We start from the raw sequence: 13,521 nt of genomic DNA, 5'->3' as shown, positions 1-13,521 counted from the left end.
TTTACACCAGCCTCATTTACGTAGTTCTGATGAAGTTACACTCACCCAATTCTTTGAACCAGTCTTTTACTCTATTCTAAGAAAGAATTTGCACTTATATACCATCTTTTATGACATCAGGACGCCCTGAATCGCTTTGTAACCAATGAAGTATTTTAGGAGTGTAGTCACTGGAAACACAGCAGCCAATTTGCGCACAGCAAGGACCCACAACCTGCAATGTGATAATGGCCAGACAATCTGTTTTAGTGACTGAGATTGAGGGATAAATATTGGCCAAGACACCAGGAAGAACTTATCTTCTCTTCTTCGAATAGTGCCATGGGACCTTGGTGAGACCACACCTGGAGTATTGTGTACAGTTTTGGTCTCCTAACCTGAGGAAGGACATTCTTGTTATTGAGGGAGTGCAGCGAAGGTTCACCAGACTGATTCCCGGGATGGTGGGACTGACCTATCAAAAAAGACTGGATCAACTGGGCTTGTATTCACTGGAGTTCAGAAGAATGAGAGGGGACCTCATAGAAACGTTTAAAATTCTGACGGGGTTAGACAGGTTAGATGCAGGAAGAATGTTCCCAATGTTGGGGAAGTCCAGAACCAGGGGACACAGTCAAAGGATAAGGGGGATGCCATTTAGGACCGAGATGAGGAGGAATTTCTTCACCCAGAGAGTGGTGAACCTGTGGAATTCTCTACCACAGAAAGTTGTTGAGGCCAATTCACTAAATATATTCAAAAAGGAGTTAGATGAAGTCCTTACTACTAGGGGAATCAAGGGGTATGGTGAGAAAGCAGGAATGGGGTACTGAAGTTGCATGTTCAGCCATGAACTCATTGAATGGCGGTGCAGGCTAGAAGGGCCGAATGGCCTACTCCTGCACCTATTTTCTATGTTTCTATGTTAACATCCGGCTTAGAGGGGCCTCGGTTTAATGTCTCATCCAAAAGATGTGCAGCACTCCCTCAGTACAGATTTTGTGCTCAAGTCTCTGCAGTGGGTTTTGAACCCACAACCTACTCACTCGGAGGTGAGAATGCTACTAACTGAGCCACGGTTAATCTCAAGTTGCTGTTGCTTATCCTCCGTAGACAGCTTACAAATTCCTCACCATCTCAAATTCTTTGTCGGGCCGCTTGGAATAGCACTTCTAGGAAGCACACAATCACAGTGGGGCTTGTTTGGACCGGTTTATTGACAGACTGGGATGTGCCTGGTGTCTCCACACTGGTGCAACAGAGTGGACTATTTATAAAATACACCAGGGATTACCCCAAGACAGATGATATTTATTCCATCGCAGACTTTACCACAGGGTAAAAACTCATTTGTAGAAAAACGCTTGCAGATGTAGTGCGAATACAACCGTGAAGGCCTTAAGTAAATTATTTGCTGATGTTTAGGCTGGCTATGAATTTACCTTCAAATGCGCTCTGCTGCAAATGGTCATTTCTGCCTCACCTGTTGTCTGCCCCGTGGAACACCTGGCTCACTCCAGGAGTGAGAACCACCAAAGTACTCATTGCAGATTTCTTCCCAACTGTGGCGAGATGCTGGCCCCCACCACCGCCCCCTCCCCCTCCCCTCCCCCTCAGTAGTTATCCAGACAGCCCAGTTAGATGGTGGACTCAGCAGGTGGGGGCGTAGACCTGCCTTCCTCCCCTCCGTGGCACTGCGTGATGGTACACCACTCTCTAGGGCCACTCAGTGTCAGGGTGGCTCAATGATGGCACAGGCACGACAGGCCGAATGGCCTCCTTCTGTGCTATAAGATTCTACGAACGAGTGGTAAATGTCTGGATGGGTCATGCAACCTAATGCCGTCGGGTAGCTCAGAAAGCTCGGCTGGGTGAGATCAGCTCTATTGGGCAGGGAGGTTTTTCCTTATGTTTCTAAGGCACTTCCACATAGAATCATAAAGCACAGAAGGAGGCCATTCGGCTCATCGTGCCTGTGCCGGCTCTTTGAAAGAGCTATCCAATTAGTCCTACTCCCCTCCCCTTGCCCCATAGCCATGCACATTTTCCCTTTTCAAGTGTTTATCAAATTCCCTTTTTAAAAGTTACCATTGAATCTGCTTCCCCTATCCTTTCAGGCAGTGCATTCCAGAGCATAACAACTAATTAAGTAAACTGTTGGTAGAGATAGACAGATTTTTGAACGACAGGGGAGTCAAGGATTATGGGGAACAGGCAAAAAAGTGGAGCTGAGTCCATGATCAGATCAGCCATGATCTTATTGAATGGCAGAGCAGGCTCAAGGGGCCAAATGGCCTGCTCCTGCTCCTATTTCTTATGTTCTTATGTAAAATAAATTCTCATCACCCTTCTGATTCTCTTGCCAATCTGTTTTGAATTTTTCTGTTGCATACACCAGACCTGATCTACAGGCCAAGGGACAATCTGCTCCCACTCCAAGCTCTGGAATCAACCACTAGAAAGTGTGAGCATTCGTGCCAGGCTTATTCTCCTGCTGCCCGTGTCATAACTTGCTCCGAGTCCCGTTCACCCTTCACCCCCGGTGCTCGCTGACCTACATAATTGTTGGGGGGAGGACTGGATCGTGATCTGTTCCGATGCACCCGATAGCTGAATACCCTCACTGTCTCGGGCTCGGGGTGAGGTAGCGAGGAGTAATTGACACTCGTGACCATTCCCCCGCAGGAGTCAAAGTCTTCAGACGAGGAGGGGAAGAATTACAACAAAAAAAGGTTCTGTCGGTCACTAAACACAAAGAAAACAAGCTTGGTGTACACATAAAACATTCATTCCGTGAGCAAAGAAAAAGGACAATGCAGAGCCAAAATGCTGCCTTAGTTCTCAAAGGGTTAAGAAGAGTTTCCTCTCACTCTCCCCCACCCTCCTAACTCAACTGATAAAAAAAGACTTGCATTTATATAGCGCCTTTCACGACTTCAGGACATCCCAAAGTGCTTTACAGCCAATGAAGAACTTTTGAAGTGTAGTCACTCTTGTAGTGTAGGAAATGCCACAGCCAATTTGCACACAGCATGGTCTCACAAACAACAATGAGATAATGACCAGATAATCTGGTTTGTTTTTTTAACGTGGTTACATAGGATGATATAGAATAACCAGCTCAGAAACAGGTCATTCGGCCCAACCAGTCCGTGCTGGCGTTTATGCTCCACATGAGCTATCACCCATCCTTCCTCATCTAACTCTATCAGCATAATCCTCTATACCCTTCTCTCACAGACGTTTATCTAGCCTCCACTTAAATACATCTATAGTATTCGTCTCAACCCCTCCCTGCAGTAGCGAGTTCCACATTCTCACCACTCTGTGGGTAAAGAAGTTTTTCCTGAATTCCTGGTTTGATTTCTTGTTGACTATCTTATATTGATGGCCTCTAGTTTTGCTCTTTCCCACAAATGGAAACACTCTCTCTATGTCTACTCTATCAAAACCTTTCATAATTTTAATGTCATCTATTCGGTCACCTCTCAGCCTTCGCTTTTCAAGAGAAAAGAGACCCAGCCTGTACATCCTTTCTGGTTAGGAATAATCTCTCATTTCTTGTATCATCCTTGTAAATCTTTTTTGCACCCTTTTATATCCTTTTTATAATATGGCAACCAGAACTGTATGCAGTACTCCAAGTGTGGTCTAACCAAGGTTTGATACAAATTTAGCATAACTTCTCTACCTTTTAATTCTATCCCTCTCGAAATAAACCCTAGTGCTTGGTTTGCTTTTTTATGGCCTTATTAACCTGCATTGCTACTTTCAGTGATTTGAGTACCTGTATTTGTATTCCTAGATCTCTTTGCTCCTCTACCTCATTTAGATTCTTATTTTCTAAGTAATATGTGACCTCCTTATTTTTCTTACCAAAATATAATACCTCACAATGATCTGTGTTGAAATTCATTTGCCAATTATATGCCCATTATTGAGGAAATGAGTTCTCCCGGGGACATCGGGACTCCCCTGCTCTTTTTCAAAATAGATCTTTTACGTACAGCTGAGAAGGCAGAGATGGGACCTCGGTTTAAAATCTCCTCCAAAAGACGGCACCTCCAAGTGTTGCACTCCCTCAGTACTGCACTGGAGTGTCGGCCCCGATTTTTATGTTCAAGTCCCTGGAGAACCCACGACCTTATGACTCAGAGGCGAGAGTGCTACCCACTGAGCCAAGGCTGAATGGGCTGCCGGGCTGTGATCGCTTTGAAGCAATGAATCAGCTGACAAATTATGCCTTTTGCTCTTACGCAGGGGAGTTGGTCAGTGGGTGTTCATCTCCATAGACAGCACCCAGTTGCCTCACCACTGACCTCATTTCAGTCCCCAGGGGGAATTAACAGATCAAAAAAAATGCTAATAAGTGTGACAGCCCATTGCAAATAAATTCTTTTTACATAGCTTTTCCCCTGCTTCTTACTGAGTGAGCACTGGAAGAATAATGGAGTGGCCCCTGGACTGTGATTGGGGGACACGCATCACGGATTAATATGGCAACGGATTTGAAACCCTGCTAAGAATAAGTGAAGTGCAAGTTCAACCAAACCAGGCGACTGTAATGCACCAGAACCACATCGAATCATGTTTCAGTCAGTTGCTGTTAGTTCATCATTCATCACTACAGAGGCCAACACGAGCTGGACGTGTCCCAACTGATCCTGGCTCAGCTCAGTCAGCCGTTGGCATTAGATGCCCGCTTTATACTACAAGGTTGCCTTCAATGACGAACACTGAGGTCAGAGGTGGCTCAGGCACTATAAACAGTCCAGTGCTCATGCGACTGGAAGTGCTGAAACATTGCTTCAGCAGGGGATTTTTGACTGGTGCCTCCAGCAGCGGTGCATGGAAGCTGCGATGGCACAATGTGAGGCTCTGCCAATTTGGGACCAGGTTAGGCTGCCGCTATCCTCACCACGCAGCTGATATGTACCAGGTAGCGATGTCTCTCCCACAGTACTGGGCAGTACGGACCTTCCCCCCGACATCCACAGCTGCACTGGCAATCCAGGCGCTGACTGCCCAGGTGCCAGCGCCGTGCCCTGCTGTTGCGTGGCATATAGCGGGCGGGTTGGACAATGATGGTAACTGAACTGTTGTCGGCAATTGTATTTCTGCGCCGTGAACGAAGGTAAATGTGTGCAGAAGAGGAGGGGATTTTATTGAAACGTACAAGATTCTGAGAGGGCTTGACAGGGTAGATGCAGAGAGGATGTTTCCCCTTGTGGGGGAATCTAGAACCAGGGGGCATAGTTTCAGAATAAGGGGTTGCCCATTTAAAACAGAGATGAAGAGGAATTTCTTCTCTCAGTGGGTCGTGAATCTTTGGAACTCTCCACCCCAGAGAGCTGTGGAGGTTGGGTCATTGAATGTATTTAAGGTGGAGATAGACAGATCTTTGAATGATAAGGGAGTCGAGGGTTATGGGGAGCGGGCAGGGAAGCAGAGTTGAGGCCAAGATCAGATCAGCCATGATCTTATTGAATGGCAGAGCAGGCTCTCGAGGGGCCAAATGGCCTACTCCTGTTCCTATTTCTTATGTTCTTATGTAGACGCTAACAGGCTGGGAATGGAGCTGTGAAAAATAGCCACTGCTAATTAAGTTTTTCATGGCTCTGTGAAATGAACAGTGGAACAGTTCATAATGTTTAGAGCTAGTGCAAGCTTTCCCAGCTGTGCACTGGTGCTCGCTCGATGGGAGCAAGGGTTGGAGACAGGACTGTCGGAATACAGAGCCATATCTGCGATCTGGCCATCTGGCTGGTGGGACTCCAAGCTGCAAGGGTGCCCATAAATCAGTCCTTTAAGTGTCTGCTGATCCCACCCTGGAGCAGGGAGAGATTCTACAAGCAGCAGAGCCCTGGTAGCAAATCCCTCTTTAATCAGAAACGCTAACCCGAAAGCAAACAGGAAGAGAAGAATATGCAAACGCACACTTTTGGAACTTCCTTCCCTAATCCCTGTGTTTTTCTTCCTACTCCCTCTCTTGCATTGTGGTTTTTGCCAAAAGTCCCATCATTGTTCTGTGGGCAGATTTCCCTGCCTCAGTGCACTCAGAGCAGTGGGAGTACAATGGGGTAGAAATTCCGACGTCCTGGGACTGTACGAAGTTTCTACGGACCCGAGAAGGCACCAGAAAAGTCAGTTTTCAGTGTGTGCAATGCGCATACGCTGAAAACTGGCTTTTCCGATCTGGAGCTTGACAGATCCTCTGCAGACTGACAGCGAGAACCTTTGTACGGGCAAGATTGCGGTATTTACGCATATTTTGCCAAGTAAATGTCCTCAAAACTCTTGCGCCTGATAAAAGCAGGCGCATAGCCTATTTTTACAGGCATAAGAGTTTTAAAAGACACTTAAAACATTTAAAAAAACATATTTTTAAAAACCCTGGTTATTTTTAACCAGAATTAAAACTTTTTTTTAAAAATCGGCAATTTTTTTTCTTTACAAAACATTTTTAACAACTTTAATTTCTATGAGTGTATTTATGTGAGGTATTTTTTAAATGTTTTACATAGTGTTTGTCTGTTTTGGAGTGTTTCTCATTGATAGAAATAGGAGATTCGGATTTACAAACTCCAATTACTATGAATGAGAAAATACTTACCTGTAATTGGGTGTCCAGCCTCACGTGCTTCCTGCGCACATCCCGACATGCACACGCTGTGACACGCACTCTGGACCGGGATCTCGAGCGGGCCCAGCAGCTTAAGGTCAGTGCGCATTTTCTGTCCTGAAGTGAGTGGTTTGCCCGCGGGAAGACCTCGACCGGGATTTCTAGGCCATTAACTTTAGCTTCAGAGTCAGAAAATGGTCAAAGAGCCACACACACTTGGATTTCCGGCAGATGGCTCGGCAAACAACTCATCTTAAACCTAGTTTTAAAAGTCTGAGGGTTAAAAATTCAGTACAGTTGGCTTGAGGTGGTGACACCGCCTGGTCGCTAACTTTAACGCCGGGCAATGGTTACCGTCTCCAACCGGGATATTCACTATTAGAAACATAGAAAATAGGTGCAGGAGTAGGCCATTCGGCCCTTTGAGCCTGCACCACCATTCAATGAGTTCATGGCTGATCATGCAACTTCAGTACCCCATTCCTGCTTTCTCTCCATACCCCTTGATCCCTTTTGCCGTAAGGGCCATATCTAACTCCCTTTTGAATATATCTAACGAACTGGCATCAACAACTTTCTGTGGTAGAGAATTCCACATGCTCACAATTCTCTGAATGAAGAAGTTTCTCCTCATCTCGGTCCTAAATGGCTTACCCCTTATCCTTAGACTGTGACCCCTGGTTCACACTTGATTAGCGCTCCAAGAGGGGAATGGCGCGCTGAGCAATCTTCGGGCACTACGGGGCGGGAGCGCTGCAGGGATAATGAAGTTCGGGCGCGAGGAAACGGGCATCTCAGCGCCTAACGGGGAGGTCAGCTCATCCGAAAAACGAGGGAAAGTTGAAGGGAGCATTGGAAATATCCGCAGCAGTCCGCCGTACCTTACAGAATCACAGCAATGTTCAAAGATTTTTACACTGAACACCCACCTGCTCCTGCTTTATAATACCGCCCCGGGGAGCTTCCACGGAACGCCTGCTCTCCCCGTCAGTGACAGCGGGAGGCGCTACAGCAGGCGAGAGGCGTGAAGTTCGGGAGCTAACAGACGTCGTGCACCGACGTCACCAAACGGGTGGTGCTAAAGTGCGCAGCGCTAACTGATAGCGCAGCCACTAAACCACCAATAAAGTTCGCAGCAGGCACTAACAGCGTGGCTTCGGGCGGTAAGCGCTTGGCGGCCTATTAACGCCCCTACGGGTGGCACTAACCAACCCAACTTTTAGCCCTGAGTGCCTGAGTTTCAAGAGTGGCGTGCCTACATATATATATATATATATATATATATTGCCGCTGTTTTAATGATGTTTGCACTTGTCGGGGGAGACCAGAACCAGGGTCATAAGTATAAGTTAGTCACTAATAAATCCAATCAGGAATTCAGGAGTAACCTCTTTATTCAAGAGATTGGTTAGAATGTGGAATGCGCTACCACAGGGAGTGGTTGAGGCGAGGAGCATAGATGCATTTAAGGGGGAACTACTGATGTAACTAAGGGAGAAAGGAATATAAGGATATGTTGATAGGGTGAGATAGAGTAGCGTGGGAGGAGGATTGTGCAAAACATAAACACCGTCATGGCCGGTTTCTGTGCTGCAATGTTCTATGTAATAAAAAAACCTGCTCTGTGCAGTGCAAAACGGCTTCAATGGTTCGAATTCATGAATCTGTGTCCGAATGCGGGGTTTATTTTGTGGTGTCCCGGGTGATCTGACCAGCAGGTATCGAGTCCCACTTCAGAAGTTCAGCATGAAGCACCTCGTGCTTTGTACTGATGCCGCAGGGATTTGGATTGACTTGATGGAAGCCCCGCCCCAATACCAAGAGTACACCGGTCACAGTGAAATGCTTCACACAATAAATTACTCTGAAAGTGCAGTCATTGTTGTTATGTAGGCAAAGGTGCCAGCAAAGCCCCACAAGCACCAACGAGTGGGGTCTGCTTTTAGCTGCTCTGAGAGATGTAAGAAATCATGAATTGTAAGAAATTGCGAATTATAAAAGAAATAATTTATATAAGAAATACTTGTGGCAGCTCCGCAGACACAGAGAGCCAAGGTCAAGACAGAAAAACAGGCCTTGAAAGTGTAGCTATAAAGGATTTAGCAAGGAGCCTTAAAAATAATCAAGCTGGGTCCGAAATTGCCCTCTGTCCCGTTTGGGGCGGATAATTGGAATTAGATGGATAATTACTGCCGGGATCCATGGGCCGGGGAATAGAGTGAAATTGGCTTATTTTGCCCGAAAAAATCACAAGGGCAATGTCCCGATCATCAGGGAGTCCGCCCCAACTGGGACAATTTCGGCCCTGCTGTCGCTTGAAAGACAACAAGTCATTCAGACAGCGATAAGGAAGAAAATGACCTCTTGGGTACCCTTTCCCCTATGATTGGACAATTGAATGGGTAAAAAAATGATTGATGCAAGGTATCCACCGGCCCACCGAAATACGGTATAAAAACAGGCAACCGAGAGAGAGAAACAGGCAGACTGAGTTTCCTCAAGGTGGATCTCATGCGGGCTTTGGCCTAACACCTTGGTCAAGCTCAAACCTCTGAGGTGGACCTCCTGTGTGGGCTTCGGCCTAACTCCTCCACCAGCTCGGGATCTGTTCAGAGACCACCGTTCTGACTCAACGTTCGTCCGTTCCATTCCGGGGCTATAGGTCGCTCCCATCTGTCACGGGTTGTATATTTACTATGTCTATCTTAATTGTGTGTTGTGTTTGACTATTTTTGAACTACCGCTCCTTAAGAAAATGCCTTATGACTCCTAAGACCCTTTGGGCAATCTGTGTGTGACCTGTGATCCTAATCTTACAGAGACGAAGGCATTTCGGTCAGGAAACCCGGAGAAATCCTTGCTCTTTTATTGAATATCTTTCATTTGCCACCTCACCTCAGCCACGGTTCAGTGTCTCATCCAGAGGACTGCATCCTCAGCGAGCAGTCCCTCAGTCCTACACTGGAGTGTCTGCCTAGATTATATTGAACTGGGTGCATGGTGGTAAGCATAGCAAGTGCATGAATAAAGTTCTGTACAAATAAATCAGTTATCAAATTAGCAGTAGTCGACAGTGTCACTGGTCCAAGTCTATGTCAATTGTCGCTACAGCCAGTGTTACACTTCATTGAGCAAAACAAATATTGATCTTCAGTCCATCTAATGTTACCTTCACAGAGGCACTAATGTACTTTAAATACTGGGAAATCTAGCTTTCTACCGGGTAATCATGCGACACTATTAAAGTCAATATTGGGATAACGTTTCATGATATGAGACTTCAAGCTTCTGAAAATCCAAATTAGCTCGGCACATAAAATACAGAATCATCACTGGCACTCAAACAAATGCTTCTGAACTATCATTAGCAACTTGACCTTTAAAGGTTATCTGCATCCTCCAAATGACTGTGAAGTGTTTATTCAGTGGGAGATAATGTGGGCCTATTACACACACACACATGGTGAATAGCTACTTGACCTTTCACAATGGCTCAAAACATCCAAACCAAAGGCATTCTCCAAGAGCATCATTCCGACAGAGTAATTCCCTCTGTGACACGTTTTCAGTCGAGTTCTCACCCGGAAAGGTCCTGGACAATCCCGAGCTCTCGTTACTGACGTGACTGAAGCAATGAGTGAAACCAAAGTGGGGAAAATGTAAAGAAATCCCTGACGACATTTCTTCACGAAATAAATAACATAGAATGAATGCTGCCTGGATCCTCTCGCTGTTAACTTCAATGGACAGAAAACAAATGGGCAGTGGACCTGCGATTTCCCGGAAAGTATAGCCAGTGAGCTTGGTAGCTGGCACTTACACAAATCACCCCAACAGTCTTTATCTTAACATACATGCAGTCCTCCTATGATGTTGCACACAGTCTGGGGTCTGAAGCGTGTTTGCATTTGACTGACAAACTGTTTTGTCTTTTAATGGCCACTGCTTGAAATAGGCCAATCGGAGTACCGAGGTCAATCAGAGGGCAGTAAATTGCAGGTCCAGGTCAGTAACTGCCCTTCTTTCTCTTTTTACTTCACTTCTAACATTAACTACTGGGAATGTGTCTTTTTTTAATGGTTTTAAAGCCAAAGTTTATATTTAAGAACCGACTTTTCTTCCTGACTATACTAACTGCACAATACTACGTAGAATCACATAGAATTTACAGCACAGAATCAGGCCATTCAGCCCCACTGGTCTGCTCTGGAGTTTATGCTCCACATGAGCCTCCTTTCACAACATTTCATCTAACCCCATCAACACATCCTTTCATTCTTTTCTTCCTCATGTGTTTATCTAGCTTCCCCTTAAAGGCATCTACTATGCTATTGGGCTCAACTACTCCTTGTGGTAGTGAGTTCCACATTCTAACCACTATAGGTAAAGGAGTGATGACCTGAGGCTTGATCCCTCTTCCCTTGAAGATTGACTTCAAGTGACGTCGCACAAATTGGTTTTAAGTAATACGACTACATGAACATCATATTGAAATTTGGTTTTAAGAAAACCACACACACGTGCAAAAGTAATGTAATTTTACAACTGGAAGCCTACTTTCAGCTAAGAGACGTGATCAAAAAGTTGTGCCAGCATATGCAGTTCAGGATGCATCTCCTGGCCAAAGGGTTCAAAGGTTAAGCTGTCGGGCTCTCTCCTGTAGATTGATTGGTGGGTGCGGATCCTAAGGCAAATGGCCAAACAAATTCACCATGTCTCAAGTGGATGACTTATACATTTCTCAGCCAGACCAATAGATGAAGCATCACGTGGAAAAGCAGGATTACGATCATTGCCAAGCCAAAAACCAGACAGGAACAAGCAGAGGGTGGGTGGGGGCCATAACGTGAATTTCATTGTTTGCCAGTAATGAGAATTAATTGTGTGCCCGACTGACTAATGCTCCACGTAGTAAGGCACAGATATATTGGGGGGAAAGTGGACTTCTGTTTTGAAAATCAGGCCTTTGGTGTCTGGTTTCGATTTTAGAAAGTTTCCAGGCACGTCACTCAAAGATGACGCAATCCCAGAAGTGAGACATTCCACATCTGAATGAGGGGAAAGTGGGGACTTGCTCACTTTGTTCCAGGATAATGCTGGTGATCATTTGTGTTGGTCATGAGCAATCTGCGACCCAGACCGTGAACCCTTAGCTAGACAATGATGTTCGCTGTGACAAATGGTGCCAATGGGAGGCAACACGTGGCAAATGCCTCATATTAAGCCAGTGTTAATCCAATACAGATTTCAAATGAGCGAAAGTAACCCACAGTTTTGACTGCAACTTCGGTGTCAGTTGTCTTGCTGTACGTGTTGCAGAGTGTTTACTTAAAAACAGACAAAAGGCCTTTAGGCCCGCAGATCGCCCTACTGCCAGCTACCCACCTTCTCACCATGTCCCTCCATCCATTTTGTCTCTAGAAACACAGTTGGTTGCCTCTTGAACCCACCATTTCAAATAGCTTCTCTGGCAAATTGCACTATAAATCTGTTCTGCTTTGGTTCCAAGAAAAAAATCTGCCTCAACATTTAACTTGTATCCTCTGGTATTTGAAACATCGCCTCAGACCAACCATATTCTAAAAGGTTTGTAATGTAACCATTCTAACGATGTGTGGGCTACGGTACTGAATCCCCCAGGCAAATTCCCTTCACTAAAAAGGTCACGCACTTCAGCCCAAAACCACCATCGCTCTACAATACACAGACATGTTCGAACATTGCTCTTACCCTCCTTCAAAGATCTTAATTCTCGTTGGCTCCAGCCTCTTGGGTGTTGAGGTCTCATCTTCATGCTTCTCTCTCCTTTCTTCCTCCTTCTCTATTTTGCAGACTTCTTTTCTACCATCACCAGAAAGCAGGGAAGGAATATGAATCTATGCAGGAAGATTCGAATTGTATAATTAGTTTAATTTTGGGCAACATGCTTACCTCTCTCACTCTTCCCTTCCTCTTACAATCTGCGTGCTTTTAAAAGTCAAGCTTGGCATCAGCACAAGGAGTCGTCGACAGGGATCTGGGAGTAATAGCAGACTTGTAATGGTCAATGTCCAGACAAATTGGTGAAACAATTAACAAAAGCGAACAAAATGTTGGGAATGAAAGCCAGAACAGCGTAATACAAGTCACCAGAAATTGCGCTAAGTGTGGCTAATGCATTGGTCAGACCTCACAAGGAGCACTGTGTTCAATACCAGGCCATACATGCATTAGAGAGACTGCTGGATTTGTGCTGGAGAGGGTACTGGTCACATCGGACTTTGAGGGTCGCAGGTTCAGTCTGAGACAGTGAGCGGGAAGTGGGGTGGAGTCATGGTGAGGGTACCTAGTTTGAGGCCCAAGACAATGGGTTTGGCTTTACCGATGTTTCGCTGCAGGAAATTGTGGCTCATTGGACAAGCAATGTGACAACACAGAGGCGGTAGAAATGTCAGGATAATGGAAAAGGAGAGCTGGATGTCATCGGTGCGTATGCGCAAGCTGATTGCATATTTGTAGATGATGTCGCCAAAAAGCAGCATATGGGTGAGGAAGACTTCTCAAACCAAGGATGGTTCCATGGTGGACTCTCGAGGTAAACTTTGTGTGACTATGAGGAAAAGTAATTGGTAAAGATCCTCTGGCTAAATAAGAGTGGAAGAACAAGAAAAGAAAGATTTGCATTTACAGAGCGCTTTTCATGACCTCAGGATGTCCCAAAGCGTTTGCAGCCAATGAAGTACTTTTGAAGTGTGGTCACTGTTGGCACGCAGCGAATGCGGTGGCTAATTTGCGCACAGCAAGCTTCCACAAACAACAATGTATAAATTACCAGATCATTTGTTTTTAGGCATTGATTGAGGGATAAATATTGGCCAGGACACAGGGGGAAACTCTCCTGCTCATCTTCAAAATAGTGCCATGGGACCCTTTACGTCCAC

At 45.5% G+C, this 13,521-nt stretch overlaps 1 protein-coding gene across 1 annotated transcript in view; it reads right to left on the bottom strand.

Moving 5' to 3' along the window:
- LOC139279766 (transcription factor HIVEP3-like) overlaps positions 1 to 13,521 on the bottom strand; it is a 71,700-nt gene that overhangs the window by 52,168 nt on the left and 6,011 nt on the right. The window contains exon 2 of the mRNA XM_070898970.1: positions 12,332 to 12,477. Coding sequence (XP_070755071.1) covers positions 12,332 to 12,477 — 146 coding nt within the window. The remainder of the gene's footprint in view (positions 1 to 12,331; positions 12,478 to 13,521) is intronic.

The sequence above is a fragment of the Pristiophorus japonicus genome, chromosome 14 (assembly GCF_044704955.1).
Source record: "Pristiophorus japonicus isolate sPriJap1 chromosome 14, sPriJap1.hap1, whole genome shotgun sequence".
NCBI classification, from domain to species: Eukaryota; Metazoa; Chordata; class Chondrichthyes; family Pristiophoridae; genus Pristiophorus; species Pristiophorus japonicus.
Note: the sequence above shows the minus strand (reverse complement) of the source record. Positions and strands in the feature narration are given on the sequence as shown.